At 36.6% G+C, this 18,279-nt stretch overlaps 2 protein-coding genes and 1 long non-coding RNA gene across 5 annotated transcripts in view; 2 read left to right on the top strand and 1 right to left on the bottom strand.

The window, feature by feature from the left end:
- Positions 1–18,279, top strand: part of UVRAG (UV radiation resistance associated) — a 318,745-nt gene that overhangs the window by 201,782 nt on the left and 98,684 nt on the right. The gene's annotated exons all lie outside the window — the stretch shown is intronic.
- LOC118898970 (tomoregulin-1-like) lies at positions 7,516–8,349 on the top strand. The gene is given in 1 exon segment (XM_036859851.1): positions 7,516–8,349. A coding segment is annotated over 1 exon segment (834 nt).
- LOC118899279 overlaps positions 16,307–18,279 on the bottom strand; it is an 84,441-nt gene continuing 82,468 nt past the window's right edge. Inside the window, exon 4 of the long non-coding RNA XR_005020920.1 lies at positions 16,307–16,728. This is a non-coding gene — a long non-coding RNA (uncharacterized LOC118899279). The remainder of the gene's footprint in view (positions 16,729–18,279) is intronic.

Here is an 18,279-nt window from a genome sequence, read left to right as displayed (position 1 = left end):
CACATTGACCTGTTAATAAATGAATGAGAATTTTTTCTAATGGTGTCTCCTTGAATCAGTGAGAATACTTTGAATTTTATTTGCATAAGTAGCAGATTCTCTATAGAAATAGTGACTGACCCTTGGGATTTCATTAGCATGTATTGAAAACCTAAATTTTTTCAGACTGTAATTCTGACTCCTCATTGCTAATCTTCTCTGCTTTAGGCATACTTAAACACCTGTTGACACATCTTATATTAAAAATTCTAGATTCTTTCCTAAAAACATTCTCAGCTTCTGTTTGTAATCAAGCTGTTTTAATGTAGAGAGTTCAGAAGTAGTCGCTGTTTTCACTAAATTAGCATGTTTACTTTCATGGCGTCCAATTAAATCTGATGGCCTCCTTCCAGAAGTGGGAGATTTTCACATGATGCTTAGGCATAAGTGATGTGGCCTTAATTTTCAACTCTTCTACTGTTTATCCTATAAATTAGAACATTTTTTGTAACCTTCATCTTCATTTTATTATATGTTGTTGCTCAGATGCTGGCATTTAAAGTAGTCAGGAACTCAGACCTCAGATACCTTTATATTGAACAATGATTGTGATGACTTGAGGCAGAGGGTGAACCAAATGCTTTGGTTTTCTATTTTTTCTTGCTGTGCACCTTAAAAGTATAATCAAATATTTTTCAGTGTGACTAATATAGCTGAAATGAATAAAATTATTAGTTCTTTCAGGTTTTCTACTTGATTACAGGAGTGTGACCTAAGTTGAAAGATCTCTGTTCATGTGAAAACTTTCCCAAATGTCTATAGTACAGCTCCATTATAACTACCTAAGGGTGCACCGTGGAACAAAAATAAAGATGAAAAAAAATGTTTCTGTACATGCAGCATTGTAGATGTTGTGTTTTAAAACCAGTCAGAATATTCTTAGGTCGTATGAGTCACCCCTTCATTTCACAAATGGAGAAAGAGGTTGAAAGATGAAGTAAGGTCAAATAAGAAGTTAACTAAGCCTTCACGTTGATCTGGCCCCCTGAGGGAATCAAGCCCAGAAGGTGGTCCAATTGTTAAGTGTAGTACTTTTAAGCAAGCATTTAGGAGATGGAAGAAGTATATTTATCAAAAAGGGGCTATATATGAGACTGAAATACCCCTTTCCTGGTTTAGGAGAAGCTCACTGGTGAAAAATGCCATGATGTGAATTCCTATATATTAAGCGGAGTCACCGTGTTCTTATTGAAAATGTTAATTATTTAAATCTCATTTATCAGTTGGTTCACTTAACATTTGTTTTTCCTCTAAAAGGTACAATGCAAAATGCCTCTCTTTTCTTCTCTCTTTCCTCAATTTATTTAAACTAGGCAGAGTTTGTTTTTGTTTTTTAATCACTTAAGTCTTTGAAGTTATGTTGGGACTTCCCCTCTAATCACTGAGCAACTGGGGAAAGGTTGTCCTCTCTGAGTCTTGGTTCACCTGGTATAATATCTATGCCACTAGATTATCATGAGGTTTAAATGAAGCACAGTGCTTGGCACACAGAAGATGCTCAATACAATCTTGCACCTACTATTATGTATACATTGAGCTTTGCAACAGTAATTCCAGGCAGCCATGTAATTTTTTTTTTCTTTCTAATTCTAGGTGCCAAAAGGAAAGGTGGGCCTAAGAAAAGGTTAAGGAAAATTAAAAATGCAACCCAGTAGAATAGTACTAGATTTCTTTTTGTAGTAATGCCACGAGGTACATCGTCTTTCAGTCATTGGTGTAAATGGAAAGGACTAATGAAGTTTCCCAGAGCACTGGGTAAAAAAAACTGTTGCAGGTCTGAAGGCTTGTTTCTTACTTCAACTACTCAGGGAGTTTACTGCCTAATATCTGCTAATGCATCGAGGAAGTGTCTGTGTTTTAGAACCTATCAGTTTAGCGAATGCTGAAACCCTTATTCTTAAAAGGAATGTAGAGCATGTTCAAATAGTTAAACAGTTCCCAGCCTGGCCCGCTACTTACTTTTTTAGTCTTATCCCAGTGCCCTCTCAGTTCATAACCTAATTGTGGTTGTACATAAAGCTCTTCCGTTATTATCTAAAACTTTCCTCGTAAAGTCTTTCTTAAATCCCCATAGTTTGATGGACTGTCATAGTCTTTTGTAATCCTATGAACAATTCTTTCTATATAGTATCTCAGAAATGAATTATGTTTATATATGTTCTCATTTCATTTTAACAACAACCCAGTGATACAAGTGATGTATTAGAGTTATTTGTCTTTTTCTTGTCTGAAATATTTTCAGTGTAGAAACTGCATCTTACTTGGCATGAAACTTATTCCATTGTCTTACCGAGAGCCTTGTATTGTGTAAACACTCAATAAATATTTTTTGAATTGAATTAGGAGAGCAAAAGGGATGTTCAGTTTCTGCAAATGCTATTAAGTAATCTGACACTCCATGCTCTAGCCCATAGTTTTAACTCTAGATGCTCTGGCCAGGACAATCCTTGTTTCATACACTCCCTTAGGACCATGGGAAGCTATTAACTTCAGCGCCTCTTGTAATCCAAGGCACAGGCAGCCGTGCTAATGGGGCTGTGTTAAGGAGTGAGAGCAAAGAGTGTGTTTTAAAATGAGGAATCCCCATGGAAATTTTAGGCAGCAGAAATCAACAAAATAAAAATGCAGAAGGTGGTTGCTGGGTGAAACAGGAAATGAACACCTTATGGAGATTAGGCAGTCCACTGAGAGAGGGGAAATGTGGAAAATGAGTCAAAAGTAATTGTGTAGCTATTTCATCTCTGACACTTGGAAGCATATTGTTGTGTGTGTTGTTTTTAATGAAGTGTGTTTTACAGTGCTGATGTTATTGTCTGGATGAGGAAGTCTTCTCTAGTATTATTGTCATCTCAGCTTTCTGCAACCAACTAAATTAAAATACAGTAATGTAATGGGACAGTGGAATAAAAAAGAAAACCAGATGACTCTGACATGTGACCCTAACTTGAACTTACTGCTTTTCTGGTTTGCAGTGTGCTCCAATCAGAGAGGTTCAATGTAACGCTTTGAGGGACCGGGGAAGGTAGAGGAATAATATATTTAGTTAATAGTGGGCTATGTCATGGGTTAAAGATTGTTACATTATTAGAATATGTGAAATCAGTGTTTCTCAACAGGAGGTCCCCAGAGCATCAGTGAGCTCTCCAGGTAGCATGGACTGGCCTTCTGCAGTCTGTTATTAATGTGTATCATATGACAGCATAGATGCTTTGGATTCTGATATGAATTAATCATTTACTCTAATAAATAAGACTTAATTTTATTGATGTTACATTGAAAGTAGTATCTTTCTTTCCTTTAATTCTTATGTTAGATTTTTTTGGTAGGCAAATAATGAGGGATATGAGGATAATTATATCAAGCCGGAGAGTTTGTTGTAAGTGATTTGTGGAATCTTTTGGTTTTCTGAAGAAATAAATGGGTGGAAAGAATAAGAAAATTATTTTTAGGTAGATGTGAACTTATTTTAACTTCCCAAAGCATCTTATTATAATAGTTCTTTAGACAGTTTTCTAGGAATAACATTTATGTCCTGGATAATAGTGTAATTGTAAAACAAATTTATATCATTCTTTTAACCAGATAGTTCTATTCACTGCCATTTTTTACGCCTCTCCCCACAATAATTTACAGTTATAAGATCACCAAATGTAACTTCTGAATTGGATTAAATGATCAATTGGTATTCAGAGTTTTTCTTCTCTAATTCCTTGAAATGAAAAATTGATATGAGAGTTAACTCATGTATAGTTAAGTCACAGGAGAGTTAAATTGCAAAAGAGTTACATCACTGAAGTCAAACCATATGTTGAGGACTAGTACACGTTTGTCACTGCACAAGTTGCTGGTATTAGGTGAAATTACTCAGCTGCTGAAGTGGCATCAGGGATGGAGAGCAAGTCAGTAGACAGTCATCCTCAGCATTATAAGGGTCATGTTAGAAATACTTGGGGATGAGTTGAGCAGCCAGCAAAGGCATGCTTTAGGAGGTGGCCCCTAAACGTCTGAGCTGCTGAGTGTGGAAGAGGCTTAGGAGCCGCCCAAGCAAAGGCTAGATACAACAGAAGCACACACACCCTGGCACAAAACAGGTATTGCACCTTTCCATTGGCCAGAGCATCTAGTTTCTCACCCAGCCTGGTGAGTGACTTCAGGTTGCTCAGCAGTTTTCTTTTAGGCATAAATAAAAGAGGGATAAGTTAATAGTTCAATCTTTAGTTGAGGTAAAAATGAAAATTACTTTCAAAGATGATTAGCTTTGAGTGGTTAATATCAATATACATATATCCATTTATTCAAAGCATAGTAATATATCTTTATAAAGTGTTCTGGATCACAGGTTGGTTATAATAAATATATGACTGATTTGACTTAAACATATAGTCACTTCCATGTATAACTATTTAACAGGGATTAACTATATATATTGGCATGTGAATAGTAAAAGTTGTGTTTTCTAAACTTAGGAAAGGAGAAATGGCTTTTCCATTTCACTCTTCTGAAAGAACTTCAGTATCAAGCACATCTTGAACCAGTTTATTTCGCCTCACTAGTCTCCGTGCACTGGCTTTAGAGAAATGTGAAGAGTAAAAGAGGGAATTTATATAAAATTATCATTGCATATAATAGTCAGTCAGTAAATATTTGTATACTGGGTGATAATAATAAGTAGAAATGAGAAATTTGAGAAGTCCATGGCTTCTAATTCAGAAAGGATCTCTTAAATAAATCACAGAAACATACAGACCATAATATGAGAAATGATCCATAACTTTGATTTCATTTTTTAAAACTTGCTAATAACAAAAGAAAACAAAAACAAAATGAAAAGGTAAGCCACATATCAGGAGAAGAGATTCGTATCACATAGATCAGCCAAGGGTCAGGATCCAGAATATGTGGGAAAAAAAACCTTTATATATTGATAAGAAAAGGAGCAGTCAACCCAATAGAAATATGGACATAGTGTATAAGGAAGCTGTTACAGAAGAACAAACCCTAAATATCTAATAACATAAGGAAAAAATACTCAGTAGTATTTTACTAGTCTCACTAGTAATCGGGAAAATGCAAATTAACACCACAAGAGATACCATTTTACATCCATCAACCTGGCCAAAAATCGAATGTCTGTTTAGTACCTACTTTGGTGAGCATATAGATGAAAAGGAACTCTTATCCTTTGTGAGAGTTTCAATTAGTTTGTTTCAGAGGGCAATTTGAAAATACAGTTAAATCTGCACAAACCTTCCTCAACCTAACAGCCTTACTCCTGGTTATATATTAGGCTTTTGAGTAGCTTTTACATATACGCTATCTATGAATATTTATTGTGTCTATATTATGTAGATAATTAAATTATCTCTTGGCTACCTCTATTATTCTGTATTGGAATTATTCACAATTATATAGCTAGTATTTACTTTTTTTAAAGTGACTCATCCTTTTGTACTATTCCTTTCAGGGTCTCCATTACAGTGAAACATAATTTTCTTTTTTTATAAATTTATTTATTTATTTATTCATTCATTCATTTATTTATGGCTGTGTTGGATCCTCATTGCTGTGCGCGGGCTTTCTCTAGTTGCAGTGAGCGGGGGCTACTCTTTGTTGCGGTGAGCAGGCTTCTCATTGTGGCTTCTCTTGTTTTGGAACACGGGCTCTAGGCACGCAGGCTTCGTTAGTTGTGGCACGTGGGCTCAGTAGTTGTGGCTTGCGGGCTCTGGAGCTCAGGCTCAGTAGTTGTGGTGCACGGGCTTAGTTGCTCCGCGGCATGTGGGATCTTCCCGGGCCAGGGCTCGAACCCGTGTCCCTTGCATTGGCAGGCAGATTCTTAATCACTGCGCCACCAGGGAAGCCCCCCCCCCTTTTTTTTTTCTTAAAGCTACTTCCTTTAAGACTAGAATACATGTTTCTTTGTATACAGCGTCTCCTTTTCATACAGGGCTGATGCAGGTGGTTACTTTTTCTCATAATTCATATAATTTTCATATACCAGTTCTTGCTTGATTAGTTTTAGATTTATAATAGTGGTTCTCCATATTTACTTTTGAGGAAATATTGATGATAATAATGCCAAGAATTTTGAGTGCTACTCATTTATATTATTGGAAACCTTTTTAAAAGACTTACAAAAGAATTAATTCTTCCCATCCTGCTTGTTAGTAACTCCCATTAATATAAACGATGACTCCCAGGTTCATGATGTGGAGAGTATAGTGATGAAATACTAGAAGTGTTAACGGTAGTTATAGAAATTTACTGCTGTAAGTTAATTAAACACACCAGTAAGCAACTGGAGCATTTTATTATTTAGTTTGTATAAATATACAGTTGGAAAGTTAATGAGAAATGGCAAGTGTCTTGGAGTTTGATTGACAGCTATACTAAACCTTTTTAAAATGTGTAGATGACGAATGAATTTACTGAGACAACTTCTGCTGTAAAATATTCCATAGAAGGAATATTTATTTTTGAGTGTGCAGTAGCATAATTTTGTCATTTCTGACTTTAAAAAATTAGTTACTAGAGGAAAAACTTTTTAGAAGTCACCTCCTAATATTGAATTTGCTAAATAGTGTTCTGTATGGGAGATAGAAGACTTTCTTTTATTATTTTCTGGCTTCTATATTATTTGTGGTCTCTGCATAAATAAAAAAATGGGAGATTCCTGAGGTGGTTGAAAAGAATTTGGTAAATAAATAGCATGTTATTTTCCTTCAGAGATTTCTAGGGGAAATGATAAGCAGTATTCTGTTCTAAGAAGATACAGGTTGGTCACACTTAATTGAAAGAAGTTTCCTTTCTCATTTTGTATCATTTTGGGGGGAACCTACCTGTCTTTTTAGCATGTAATTTGGAATAGACACTTAACTCAATTTTGTAGTATTTGTATTATTAAATGCTAATTCAAAGTCAGGGTTCATAGTATCAGAATTATAAACGCATAAATGAACCTGCTCACCTATTCATTCATTCATCAAATGTTCAGTAATTATGTACTGCCTGAGAGACATTTTTCTAGGTCTTTGGATTATACTAATGGGGTGGCTGGTGGGATGAATTGGGAGATTGGGATTGACATATATACCCTAATATGTATAAAATAGATAACTAACAAGAAGCTGCTGTAAAAAAAAATAAATAAAATTCAAAAAAAAAAATGGCAGGGACTTCCATGGTTGCGCAGTGGTTAAGAGTCCACCTGCCAATGAAGGGGACACGGGTTCAATCCCTGGTCCTGGGAGATCCCATATGCCGCGAGCAACTAAGCCCATGCACCACAACTACTGAGCCTGCGCTCTAGAGCCTGCGAGAGCCACACCTACTGAGCCCACATACCTAGAGCCCATGCTCCGCAAAAAGAGAAGCCACCGCAATGAGAAGCCCGCTCACCGCAACTAGAGAAAGCCCGAGCGCAGCAACGAAGACTCAACACAGCCAAAAAAACAAAAAGGCACAAAATTCTCAGAAGTTATGTATATGTGCCATACAAATTATATTCCCATCTGTGGATCAAATGGGGACACGTACCAAAATGAATGCTTTCTCAGAAGGGCTGCTTGTAAGCACCAGGAAGAGATAATAGTAGTAGCAAGGGGACCATGCTACTCTGATAATGGCTCTGGATCTGGAGAGAGAGAAGAGGAAGGGGCAGGGAGAGTTGTTCGCAGAAAACACTCCAAGTGTGGACCTTGCAAATATAAAGCTGAGTGTGATGAAGATGCAGAGAATGTTGGGTGTGTATGTAATATAGATTGCAGTGGATACAGTTTTAATCCTGTGTCTGCTTCTGATGGGAGTTCCTATAACAATCCCTGTTTTGTTCGAGAAGCATCTTATATAAAACAAGAACAAATTGATATAAGGCATCTTGGTCATTGCACAGACACAGATGACACTAGTTTGTTGGGAAAGAAAAATGATGGACTACAATATCAACCAGATGTGAAAGATGCTAGTGATCAAAGGGAAGATGTTTATATTGGAAACCACATGCTTTGCCCTGAAAACCTCAATAGTTACTGTATCCATGGAAAATGTGAATTCATTTATTCTACTCAGGCATCTTATAGATGTGAATCTGGTTACACTGGACAGCACTGTGAAAAGACAGACTTCAGTATTCTCTATGTAGTGCCAAGTAGGCAAAAGCTCACTCATGTTCTTACTGCAGCAATTATTGGAGCTGTACAGATTGCCATTATAGTAGCAGTTGTCATGTGCATAACAAGAAAATGCCCTAAAAACAATAGAGGATGACGACAGCAGCAAAACCTAGGCCATTTTACTTCAGATACATATTTCTAGGATGGTTTAAACTAATGACTTTTATATGTATACTGACCATGTGATGTACATTTATTATGTCTTTTTTTTAAAGAATGGAAATATTTATTTCAGAGGCCTTATTTCTGGACATTTTTAGTGTAGTACTGTTGGCTCGTATTTAGAATATTCAGCTACAACAGTTTTGGACTGTTTAGTAGTCTTTGTTTTATGTTTTTAAATACAGAAATTGATTTCACAAATTTATACTACATGGTAATTCTAAGACTTGTTCTTTACCCATGCAATGTAATATTTTTGCAAAGACGGACCACTTCCAAATGGTTATAAAGTCATACCCACTTCTTCCACAATGACCACAGCAAATGACCAAGCTTGAACTGAAGGTATAGATGTTTACAGATTACTTTTCTTACAAAAAAAATCTAGAAGACACTGTGTTTAGACATTTCAATGTTCTTGAGATTTATTAACTGATTTTTTAGACACTACCTGTTGCATGAACTGTAAAGCTATGTGTGTTAGATGTAAAATATTTATAAGATGTATGAACTGGAATTTGATCATTTCTCTCTTTGAAAAAATAATTCTGAATTTTTAAAAGTATATGGTAGCAATGATGGAACGGATCACTGAAAAGTAGATTTAGATGTTGTGAAAATAGTCTGTTTAACAAACAGATTTGAATAAAGCCTACTCTATCATTTTAAAAAAAAACAGTTAAAACCATCTCTTTTTTTCCCTTTTAAAATAAATGATTAGTTTAAAATCAGTTCTGTAAAGGCTAGATGTTTTTATAGAGCAGATACAGACTAAGAAAGTGAGCATATTATCTCAGTTTATTATCTAATTTGAGAGATAATAAAAATACCTTGTTTTGTGCCTTTTATTCAGTAACACTCCTTTCTTTACCTTGTCTTATGAACACATTGCAAGATTCATCAGACATACCCCTGGGAGAGCAAGAAAGACAATCTCATTTTGAGCAGAGAATGATATGGCTGGTTGATGGGTGGTTTGGGACTAGTCTCAACAGTCATTTTGTCACTGAGAGTAAAGGCCCGACTATTGACTAGAAAGTACTTTTTAGATAAAGTTTTAGGGCCAACTTAAAAGTTGTTAGTTCAGAATATCTATTTCAGTTTTTTGGCTTTTCCAGTGAAAATAATGTAATTATGCTTAAATGACCCAGTCCTCACTCCCTGCAAAAATATGCTGACATCAGGACCTATTTGTTTGACAAGACTAATTCAGAGGAACAATAAGCAGTGTTTTCACACTCAAAACTAGCCAATGAAATAAAAGGTTACAAATATTAAATTAGAAATGATTCATTGTCGTGAATTTCACACATGGGTGTGCCTGAGTGTACACTTGTATACACAGAGCAACATCAGATAATATTAGAAAAAGATTGATTCCTAGAACTCAGCTAATCATTATGTTCACCAGATGTCTTTTGAGTAAAATATTCCTCTTTTCTCTATTGTGTTGCAAACACTTGAACTCCTGGAAGACACTAAAACTCAATTTGAGTATAGATACTCTCTTTTCATCTAGGAGTCATACACTTACTGAGGGTTAAATTGTTTATAGCTCTTTCAGTTGACTCTTTTCTACTTTAATCTTTTATGAAACGTCCGGGGGGTAGGAAACCCAAAGGGGAAATCCACGGACATACGAAGAAAGGCCAAAAAATAGGAGAATACACATATAAGGAAATAGAAATAATAATATAAAAAAAGACTTTTAAGAATTTCAGAATTCTCAAAGGAGAAAATAGCATCCATAAAAAAAGAATGAGATTTTATGAAACAGAAATAGGTAGTTGTTGGGACTTCCCTGGTGGTCCAGTGGCTGAGACTCCATGTTGCCAATGCAGGGGGCCCAGGTTCGATCCCTGGCCAGGGAACTAGATCCCACATGCCGCAACTAAAGGTCCTGCATGCCGCAATTAAAAAGATCCCACCTGCCATGCAACGAAGATCCTGTGTGCTGCAACTAAGACCAGGTGCAGCCAAATAAATTAAAAATAAAAATAAAAAAATAAAAAGAAATAGGTAGTTGTGACTCGAAAGACATAGAAAAATGTATCTTTTAAAAAGACCCTTGGGCTTCCGTGGTGGCGCAGTGGTTGAGAATCTGCCTGCCAATGCAGGGGACACAGGTTCGAGCCGTGGTCTGGGAGGATCCCACATGCTGCGGAGCAAGTAGGCCCGTGAGCCACAACTGCTGAGCCTGCGCGTCTGGAGCCTGTGCTCCCCAACAAGAGAAGCCGCAATAGTGAGAGGCCCGTGCACCGCGATGAAGAGTGGCCCCCACTCGCCGCAACTAGAGAAAGCCCTCGCACAGAAACGAAGACCCAACACAGCCAATAAGTAAATAAATAAAAGGCATTTGTGAGACAAATATTAAAAAAAAAAAAAAAGACCCTCATAAATAGTAGACTAGACACACTTAAGGAGAGAATTTGTGAATAGTAAATAGAAATGAAAAACGTCACCCAGATTGCAGCCCAGAGAGATAAAGAGATATATGAGACAGAAGTTATAGGACACAGAGGTTAATTAAGAGGTGTCAACATGCATCTAATAGGAATTCTAGGAATAGAGATTAGAGGGAATGGCAGTGAAGAAGTATTATTTAAAATTGGCTGAGTAAAAAAATACAGAGAGGAAATTATGACAACAAAAAAGGAGACACTTATAGATACAACAGAGACTGAAAAATCATAAGAACATACTGTGAACAACTTTTAGGTAGAATGGAATTTTTTAGCAAAAAGTATGTAAAATATAACAAAATTGATTTAAAAAGAAATGGGAAAACTGAATAAGATCTGTTTCCAGAGCATGATAGAATAGATATCTGGACCAACACTGAAAATGTAGGATTAAAAAAAGAATCTTAAATGTATCTATTAGTTGACAATAAAATAAAGAATACTTAGGTCAAAAGCTGAGTGATGGCAAGAACCTAGAGAGATAAGGTGAGCAAGCTTTTGCCTTGAAGGCATTTAATAAACAACCTGATCAGGACAATATGAAAAACAGACTGGTAGACAAACTGATTTATGGACATAAATACAAAAATACAAATTAAAATGTGTGCAAGCTGAATCTAACAGTTGAGAAGAGTCAGTGGCTCAACACTAAAAAGTCTTCCACATAATTCACTCATTAACAGATAAACAGAAATATCATGTGGTTGTTTTTTTACTAAGTGCAGAAAAAGCATTCAATAAAATTCAACACTTATTTAGAAAGACAATAATAGGTTTTGATTAGGAGCATAAACTGTAGAACCAGATGGCATGAGTTTGAATCTAAACTCTTACTTATTGTATATGGTATTGTCTTGATTTCATGCTTGTTAGATGGTGGGCAGAGAACCCAACTATGCTGTGCCTGGACTTCTGACCTACAAAAAATATGAGCTAATAAATGAGTGGCTTTTTAAAAAACTTAAGGTGTGATGGACATATAACATTATATTAGTTTCAGGTATACAATATAATGATTCAATATTTGTATATGCTGAGAGCTGATCACAACAATAAGGCTAGTTACCATCCATCACTATACAAAGTTACAAATTTTTTCCTTGTAATGAGAACTTTTAAGATTTATAATCTGTTGTTTTAATCTGAGAAATGTTTTGTATTTTTTTTAAATAGTAATAGAAAACAGTTACATCATGTGACCTTGGACAGATTACTTGATCCCCCAATGCTTTACTTTATTGTCTGTAAAATGGAGATAATAATAGTACCCACCTCATTAGGTGTTTGGGTGGATTCAGTGAGCCAGTACATGTAAAATATATATGGCACATGGTAAAGCCTCAAATGATTGCAAATAGTACTAGTCGTTGTTATAGAAACTATTTGAAAACTAGAAAAAGCAGGGAATTTCCTTAAAATGCTAAAGAATAGTTATCAATCCTATAATAACCATTAGGCTAAATAGTGAAACTATTTCCATTAAAGTCAGAAAGCAGATAAGGATGCCAGTTATTATACAATAAAATATTTTAAAACGTTATGCTTGAGGTCCTGGTCTATATAATTAAATGGAGAAAAGAGATGAAGTATAAATATTTTAAATAAAGGGACAAAATTGTCTTTTGCAGATATGAATGTTATGTAGAAGCTGTGAGGGAATCTGCAAACTATTAGAATTAGAAAACTAGCACATTTGTTGGATATAAGATCAACATGAAAATTAAGTAAATTCTATATACCAGTAATAACCAAATAGAGAGTGACCACAATATAAGTACCTCATAATATATTTAATAAAAATGTGAAAGACCTTTATCAATGAAAAATATATAACATTATAAAAATGATAATGAAGGACATAAAATATCTGAATAAATGAATGTACACATATATGTACCTGGTTTAACTAGGCCTTCTGCTACTCTGATTTTTATGAAAATATATCAGAAATTAGTTTGGCTAAAAAATAAATAGGGGGCTTCCCTGGTGGCGCAGTGGTTGAGAATCTGCCTGCTAATGTAGGGCACACGGGTTCGAGCCCTGGTCTGGGAGGATCCCACATGCCGCGGAGCAACTGGGCCCGTGAGCCGCAATTACTGAGCCTGCGCGTCTGGAGCCTGTGCTCCGCAACACGAGAGGCCGCGATAGTGAGAGGCCCGCGCACCGCAATGAAGAGTGGCCCCCGCTTGCCGCAGCTGGAGGAAGCCCTCGCACAGAGACGAAGACCCAACACAAACAAAAAATAAATAAATAAATAAATAATAATTAAAGGTGCTAATAATTTAAAAAATAAATAAATAAATAAATAGGATACCCAAATACTTTTTGGAGACTTTGGTTTTTTGTCCAGAAAATCATGGGAGAATCCCTTCTTCCTGTCAAGATTCAATTTAAAACAAAAATTTCCTTTTATAAGTTAGTGAGTGAAAACTTCAGCATGTAAATAGCAAAAGAAAGAAAGGAAAGAGGGAGGAAGGAAGGAAAGAAAGAAGGATGGAATCCAGACAATATAAAAAGCTTTTGGTTCAGTAGTTAAAAGAAACAGCTCAAAGAATTATGAAAGGATATTAATTCCATCAGTCAGATTTCAGTCAGGAAAGCAGAATCAGTATGAGTGTTATGGTATAAGGGATTTATTATAAGCATAAGATATTACAAAACTGTGGGAGAAGCTGGAGAAGAATCCAAAACGGGGAGTTGGAGGATCAGAGAAAGTCACTAACCAGCCCTTCAGAAGCTTGGTGCAGGTGGACAGCTCAGGCCAGGAGGTGGGAAGGAAGATCTAACCAGCTGCCGAGTGGAACCCCAAAGGAGAGCAGGTGGGGAAACATCTAGGGAGGACTGTTACCACTGCATCTGTTAGTGGGCCTGGAGTCACTATTTGTCGGCAGCACCAGCGGTTGGGAACAAGAGCTAGATGCAGAACAGGAGCACCAAGACCAGATGGAATCTGCAGGCAGCCCATGTCTGTCTCTTACTGGGTCTAACCACCATTCACGTCAGAGCTTCGTGGCTGCTGCTTCACTTCTGTTCTCCAAATCTCGTGCCAATTTTTGTTCAGCTCTAGCCTGGATCCACACATGTGCTGGTATTCTGGGAAATAGTTCTTATTTAACCAGGTGCACACAGTAAAAAACCCACGACAGATATGAATAGGCTCTGTACTCTATTCTAGGAATATAAAGAGTAATAACAACAATAGTAATCACTCAGAAAATTATAGTTGCTCTTACTGTGTTTCAGGTACTGTTGAAAATTATATAGTCACAATAGCAGTATGAGATTAATGCGGTTATTATTCCCCTTGTATTGATGTGTAACCTGAGTCACAGACAGGTCAAATTTACTTCCAAAGCTACACATTGTTCTCTAGGGTTAGCAGCAGCAACATTCTGGAGGAATCTAGTAAAATGGGGACATACTTAGAAACTGTATTCATACTAGAAAAACTTGCTGAAAGGAGGGCAAAAATTAGAAAAAAGTAGAAACAGCCTAAATCTTCGTCAGTAAGGAAGTAGAGAAGTAAAGTCTGAATACCCATAAGATAGAGTACTAATTAGGAGTTCAAAGAAATGCATTACATATGTATATCAGCAAAAATACCTCTTAAAAAACAGTACTGAGGGGAAAAGTGAGTTGCAGAATGATATACATGATCTCTCATTGTTCATTTAAACATTTGTATTTTAAAAGTATAAAAAGTGATATATACAGATGTTCACCAAATTTATAAAGCTCGTAGCTTGTGGGAGGGGCCATGGCACATGCAGTTGCTTGTCTACCCACAGCCATTCTTGGCTTCCTACTTATCAGCAGAGCTCCATTTTGTTAATTATTCTTTCTCTTCATTTGCTATATGGAAGGTGGGGCTCAGCCCCCAGCAGTAAATTACAACTGGCTTTTTACCAATCATAGTAAGTCCGTTCCATCACCAGAGCTTGGTTTGTGCATAAACTTGTGTCACAGTTATGGCCAGTTCTCTGGGGGTATTTCTGGGAATGAGTGAGTCCCATCAATCACTGTTTTAGTGCCTCACTTTTAAAAATGAACGGTCAGGGACTTCCCTGGTGGCGCAGTGGTTAACAATCTGCCTGCCAATGCAGGGGACGCGGGTTCAATCCCTGGTCCGGCAAGATCCCACATGCCACGGAGTAACTAATCCCGTGCGCCACAACTACTGAGCCCGCATGCCACAACTGCTGAAGCCCACGCACCTAGAGCCCGTGCTCTGCAACAAGAGAAGCCACCGCAATGAGAAGCCCACACACTGCAACGAAGAGTAGCCCCTGCTCGCCACAACTAGAGAAAGCCCGCATGCAGCAACAAAGACCCAACACAGCCAAAAACTAAATAAATGAGTGAGTGAATGAATGAATGGTCAGCCAAGGATCATCAGATATTTGGGGAGAGCTCTCACACGAGATACAGAAGCCAAAATAAATAATCAAAAAAGAAATGTGAAGGGAAGAAAGAATAGGGATCAACAAAAAGTAAAAACACATAAATATCTAATGTTGTACACCTGAACTAATATAATGTTATATGTCAATTATACCTCAATAAATAAAGTTGACTTTTTATAAAAAGCAAAATTTAAAGACTATTAATATGCTCTGTGAGACAAGGGAAAGTACTACATCTAAGAACAAAAACAAGATGGTATGAAAACAAGTGTTCATTAAAAAACAAGCAAAGCTTCAGAAAGTAAAATGATGGAATAAAAAAAACAGGACAAAGTTGGAACGTGAAGTTAAGGAAAGCTCAAAAAAAAGAAAAAATACAAAAGGCAGAGATTCAAAATATGAGAGAAAGGTAAGAAATCAGAGCCATTCTTCAAATATCTGATAATCCAACATTCATTTAATGGTGAGTACAGAAAAGGAAGAGAAAACAAGAGGGTAGGAAATTATTCAAGAAATAACATAAGAAAAATTCTAATAATTTGAAGGACTTGATTTCAGATTGTGGGAGCCCAGTGAGTGCCAAGCACTGTGATATTTCGAAATGCTAGAGGTAAAGTGAAGATTCTGAAGCCTTGCAGAGGGGGAAAAATACAATGGAATGGGAATCGTGATATCTGACTGCTCAAAGGCAACACTGAAAGGTAGAAAGTGATGGAACAGTGCCCTCAGAATACCGTGGGAAAATTATTTCTATAAGCTTGGCTTATATGTGGCATCCCTGGGCGATACTGTGGGCTTGATTCTAGACCACCACAATAAAGCAAATCGCACGAATTTTTTGGCTTCCTAGTGCATATAAAAGTTATGTTTATACTATATTGTGGTCTGTTGTGTGCAATAGCATTATGTCTAAAAAACAGTGTACATACCTTAATGAAAAAATACTGCTAAAAAATGCTAACCATCATCTGAGCCTTCAGCCATTCGTTATCTTTTTGCAATAGTAACAGCAAACATCACTGATCACAGATCACCATAACAAATATGATAATAGTGAAAAAGTTTGAAATATTGTAAAAATTACCAAAATGTGGCAGAGAGAGGTGAAGTGAGCAAATGCCGTTGGAAAAAGTGGCGCTAATAGACTTCCTCGATGCAGGATTGCCACAACCTTCAATTTGTAAAAAATGCAGTCTCTGCGAAGCACAATAAAGTGAAGCACAGTAAAAACCAGGTGTGCCTATATGTGCCAAACTATCAGTCAAATACATGGTAGAAAAGTCTTTTCAGACATGGAGGTCCTTAAAAAAAAAATCTCCCTATGCACCTTTCCTAGGAAACTCTTGGAAGATGTGCTCTATTAATACAAGGGAATAAACCAAGTAAAAGTAAAACATCATTCAAGGAAAAGAAGGGATCCAGCACAGCAGAGAAGCAGAGGGATCTCAGGATGATGGTGAAGGGAAATTGTAGAAGGTCAGCTCTTCAACTGGCCTAGAGAGCAGGAGGACAAAGAAAGAGTGAAAGATTATCTGATGTATTTAATTATATTTTGAGGGAATTTTCATTGCTTTCAGGGAGTCAGAGAATGAATTAGAGGTACATCAATAAATTTAACAAATGAAGAAATTAGATGGTAATTAAATCCCGGAAGAACCAATGATGAAAAGAAAGAAAATATAAATATCATTCATTATATGGCTCTACTCAAAATAATAGTTACGTAGTTATAATACTGTAACATTGCACATTGATTTCACCAAAGAATGTGTTTTTGTTTGTTTATTTTTGGCCATGCTCAGCTTGTGGGATCTTAGTTCCCTGACTAGGGGTTGAACCCGGGCCCCGGCACTGAAAGCGCTGAGTTCTAAACACTGGACTGCCAGGGAATTCCCCCAAAATGTGGCGTTGACCCTGTTGAGAGAATGTGAGGAAGAAGTGTGGTTGTTTTGGGAAGAGATGGGGAAGCAATGTGTAAGAGAGAGAAATCCTCATCTTTTCCAGTAGGTTGTCAATAGATTGTTTTTAAAACCAGAGAATCAAGAAACAGGAATAGAAAATATTAATTATGTATACGTAGGGTAAATATTTTAAAAAGCAGCTTAAAGCTTTGAGAATTGTTGGCTCAGGGGTTTAGGAGTTGAGGTAGAGGTAAGGTATTACCTAAGAAACATGTAAACTAATATTTTTACCATCAAGTTTGTAGAGCAGTTTGACTTTTTAAACCATGTACATGTATTCTTTTGATAAATAAACATTAATTTTTAAGTATGTTTTATTTATACAAAACCTTTTTATTTGTAAACCAATTTAATACAATTCAACAAACATTTATTCAGTGCCTGTTATGTAGATTATTGTACAAGAGAGAGATATGTAAATATATGATTATAAAGCAAATCTGTAATGTGATTACCTGCTTCCAAACGGAGGATAAATACTGATGAATCTTAAAGCACCATCCATTCTGATCTGGGACTTGGGGGGAGGCTTCAGTGGACTGAGTATTTGCATTAGGACTCAAAGGATGAGAGGAATTTGAATGGGAGATTAAATGCCATCTGTGGCCAGTGTTGTCAGGTCCCACCATGACTGCAGAAGTAACTGTGTGTAGAAGAGTCTGGGAGAGCCGTGGGAGGCTATGTTGACTTCTCTGCCTTTCCTAGACATTTCTGTTAGTCACTTTTTCCTGAGGATTTACTCCTCCCTGCCCTATCACCCAGACACTCTTAATTTTAGTATTGACTTTACCATGTTGTGTTAGGTGGTGGTTCTCTCTCTGCCGGCACCCTGCCTCTTCTTAAACTTTTGATCTAATTTAGAGAGGGATAAGGAAAGAGAAAAGAAAACCTTGGTTGCACCTGGCCAAATGTAGATTCCTGAATGTAAAGATAGGAACTCTCTTCTGTAACCTCACAGGCAACTAGATATGGCTGTTACCTTTTTTGAGGTCCTAAGGTTAAACAGCCATTTTCACAGTTTGAACATAATTCTTAGAAACCTCAAGAGTAATGTAGGACACATCTAATTGTTTGCCAAGGAATG

This window comes from Balaenoptera musculus, chromosome 8, assembly GCF_009873245.2.
Source record: "Balaenoptera musculus isolate JJ_BM4_2016_0621 chromosome 8, mBalMus1.pri.v3, whole genome shotgun sequence".
Taxonomy (NCBI): Eukaryota; Metazoa; Chordata; class Mammalia; order Artiodactyla; family Balaenopteridae; genus Balaenoptera; species Balaenoptera musculus.
Note: the sequence above shows the minus strand (reverse complement) of the source record. Positions and strands in the feature narration are given on the sequence as shown.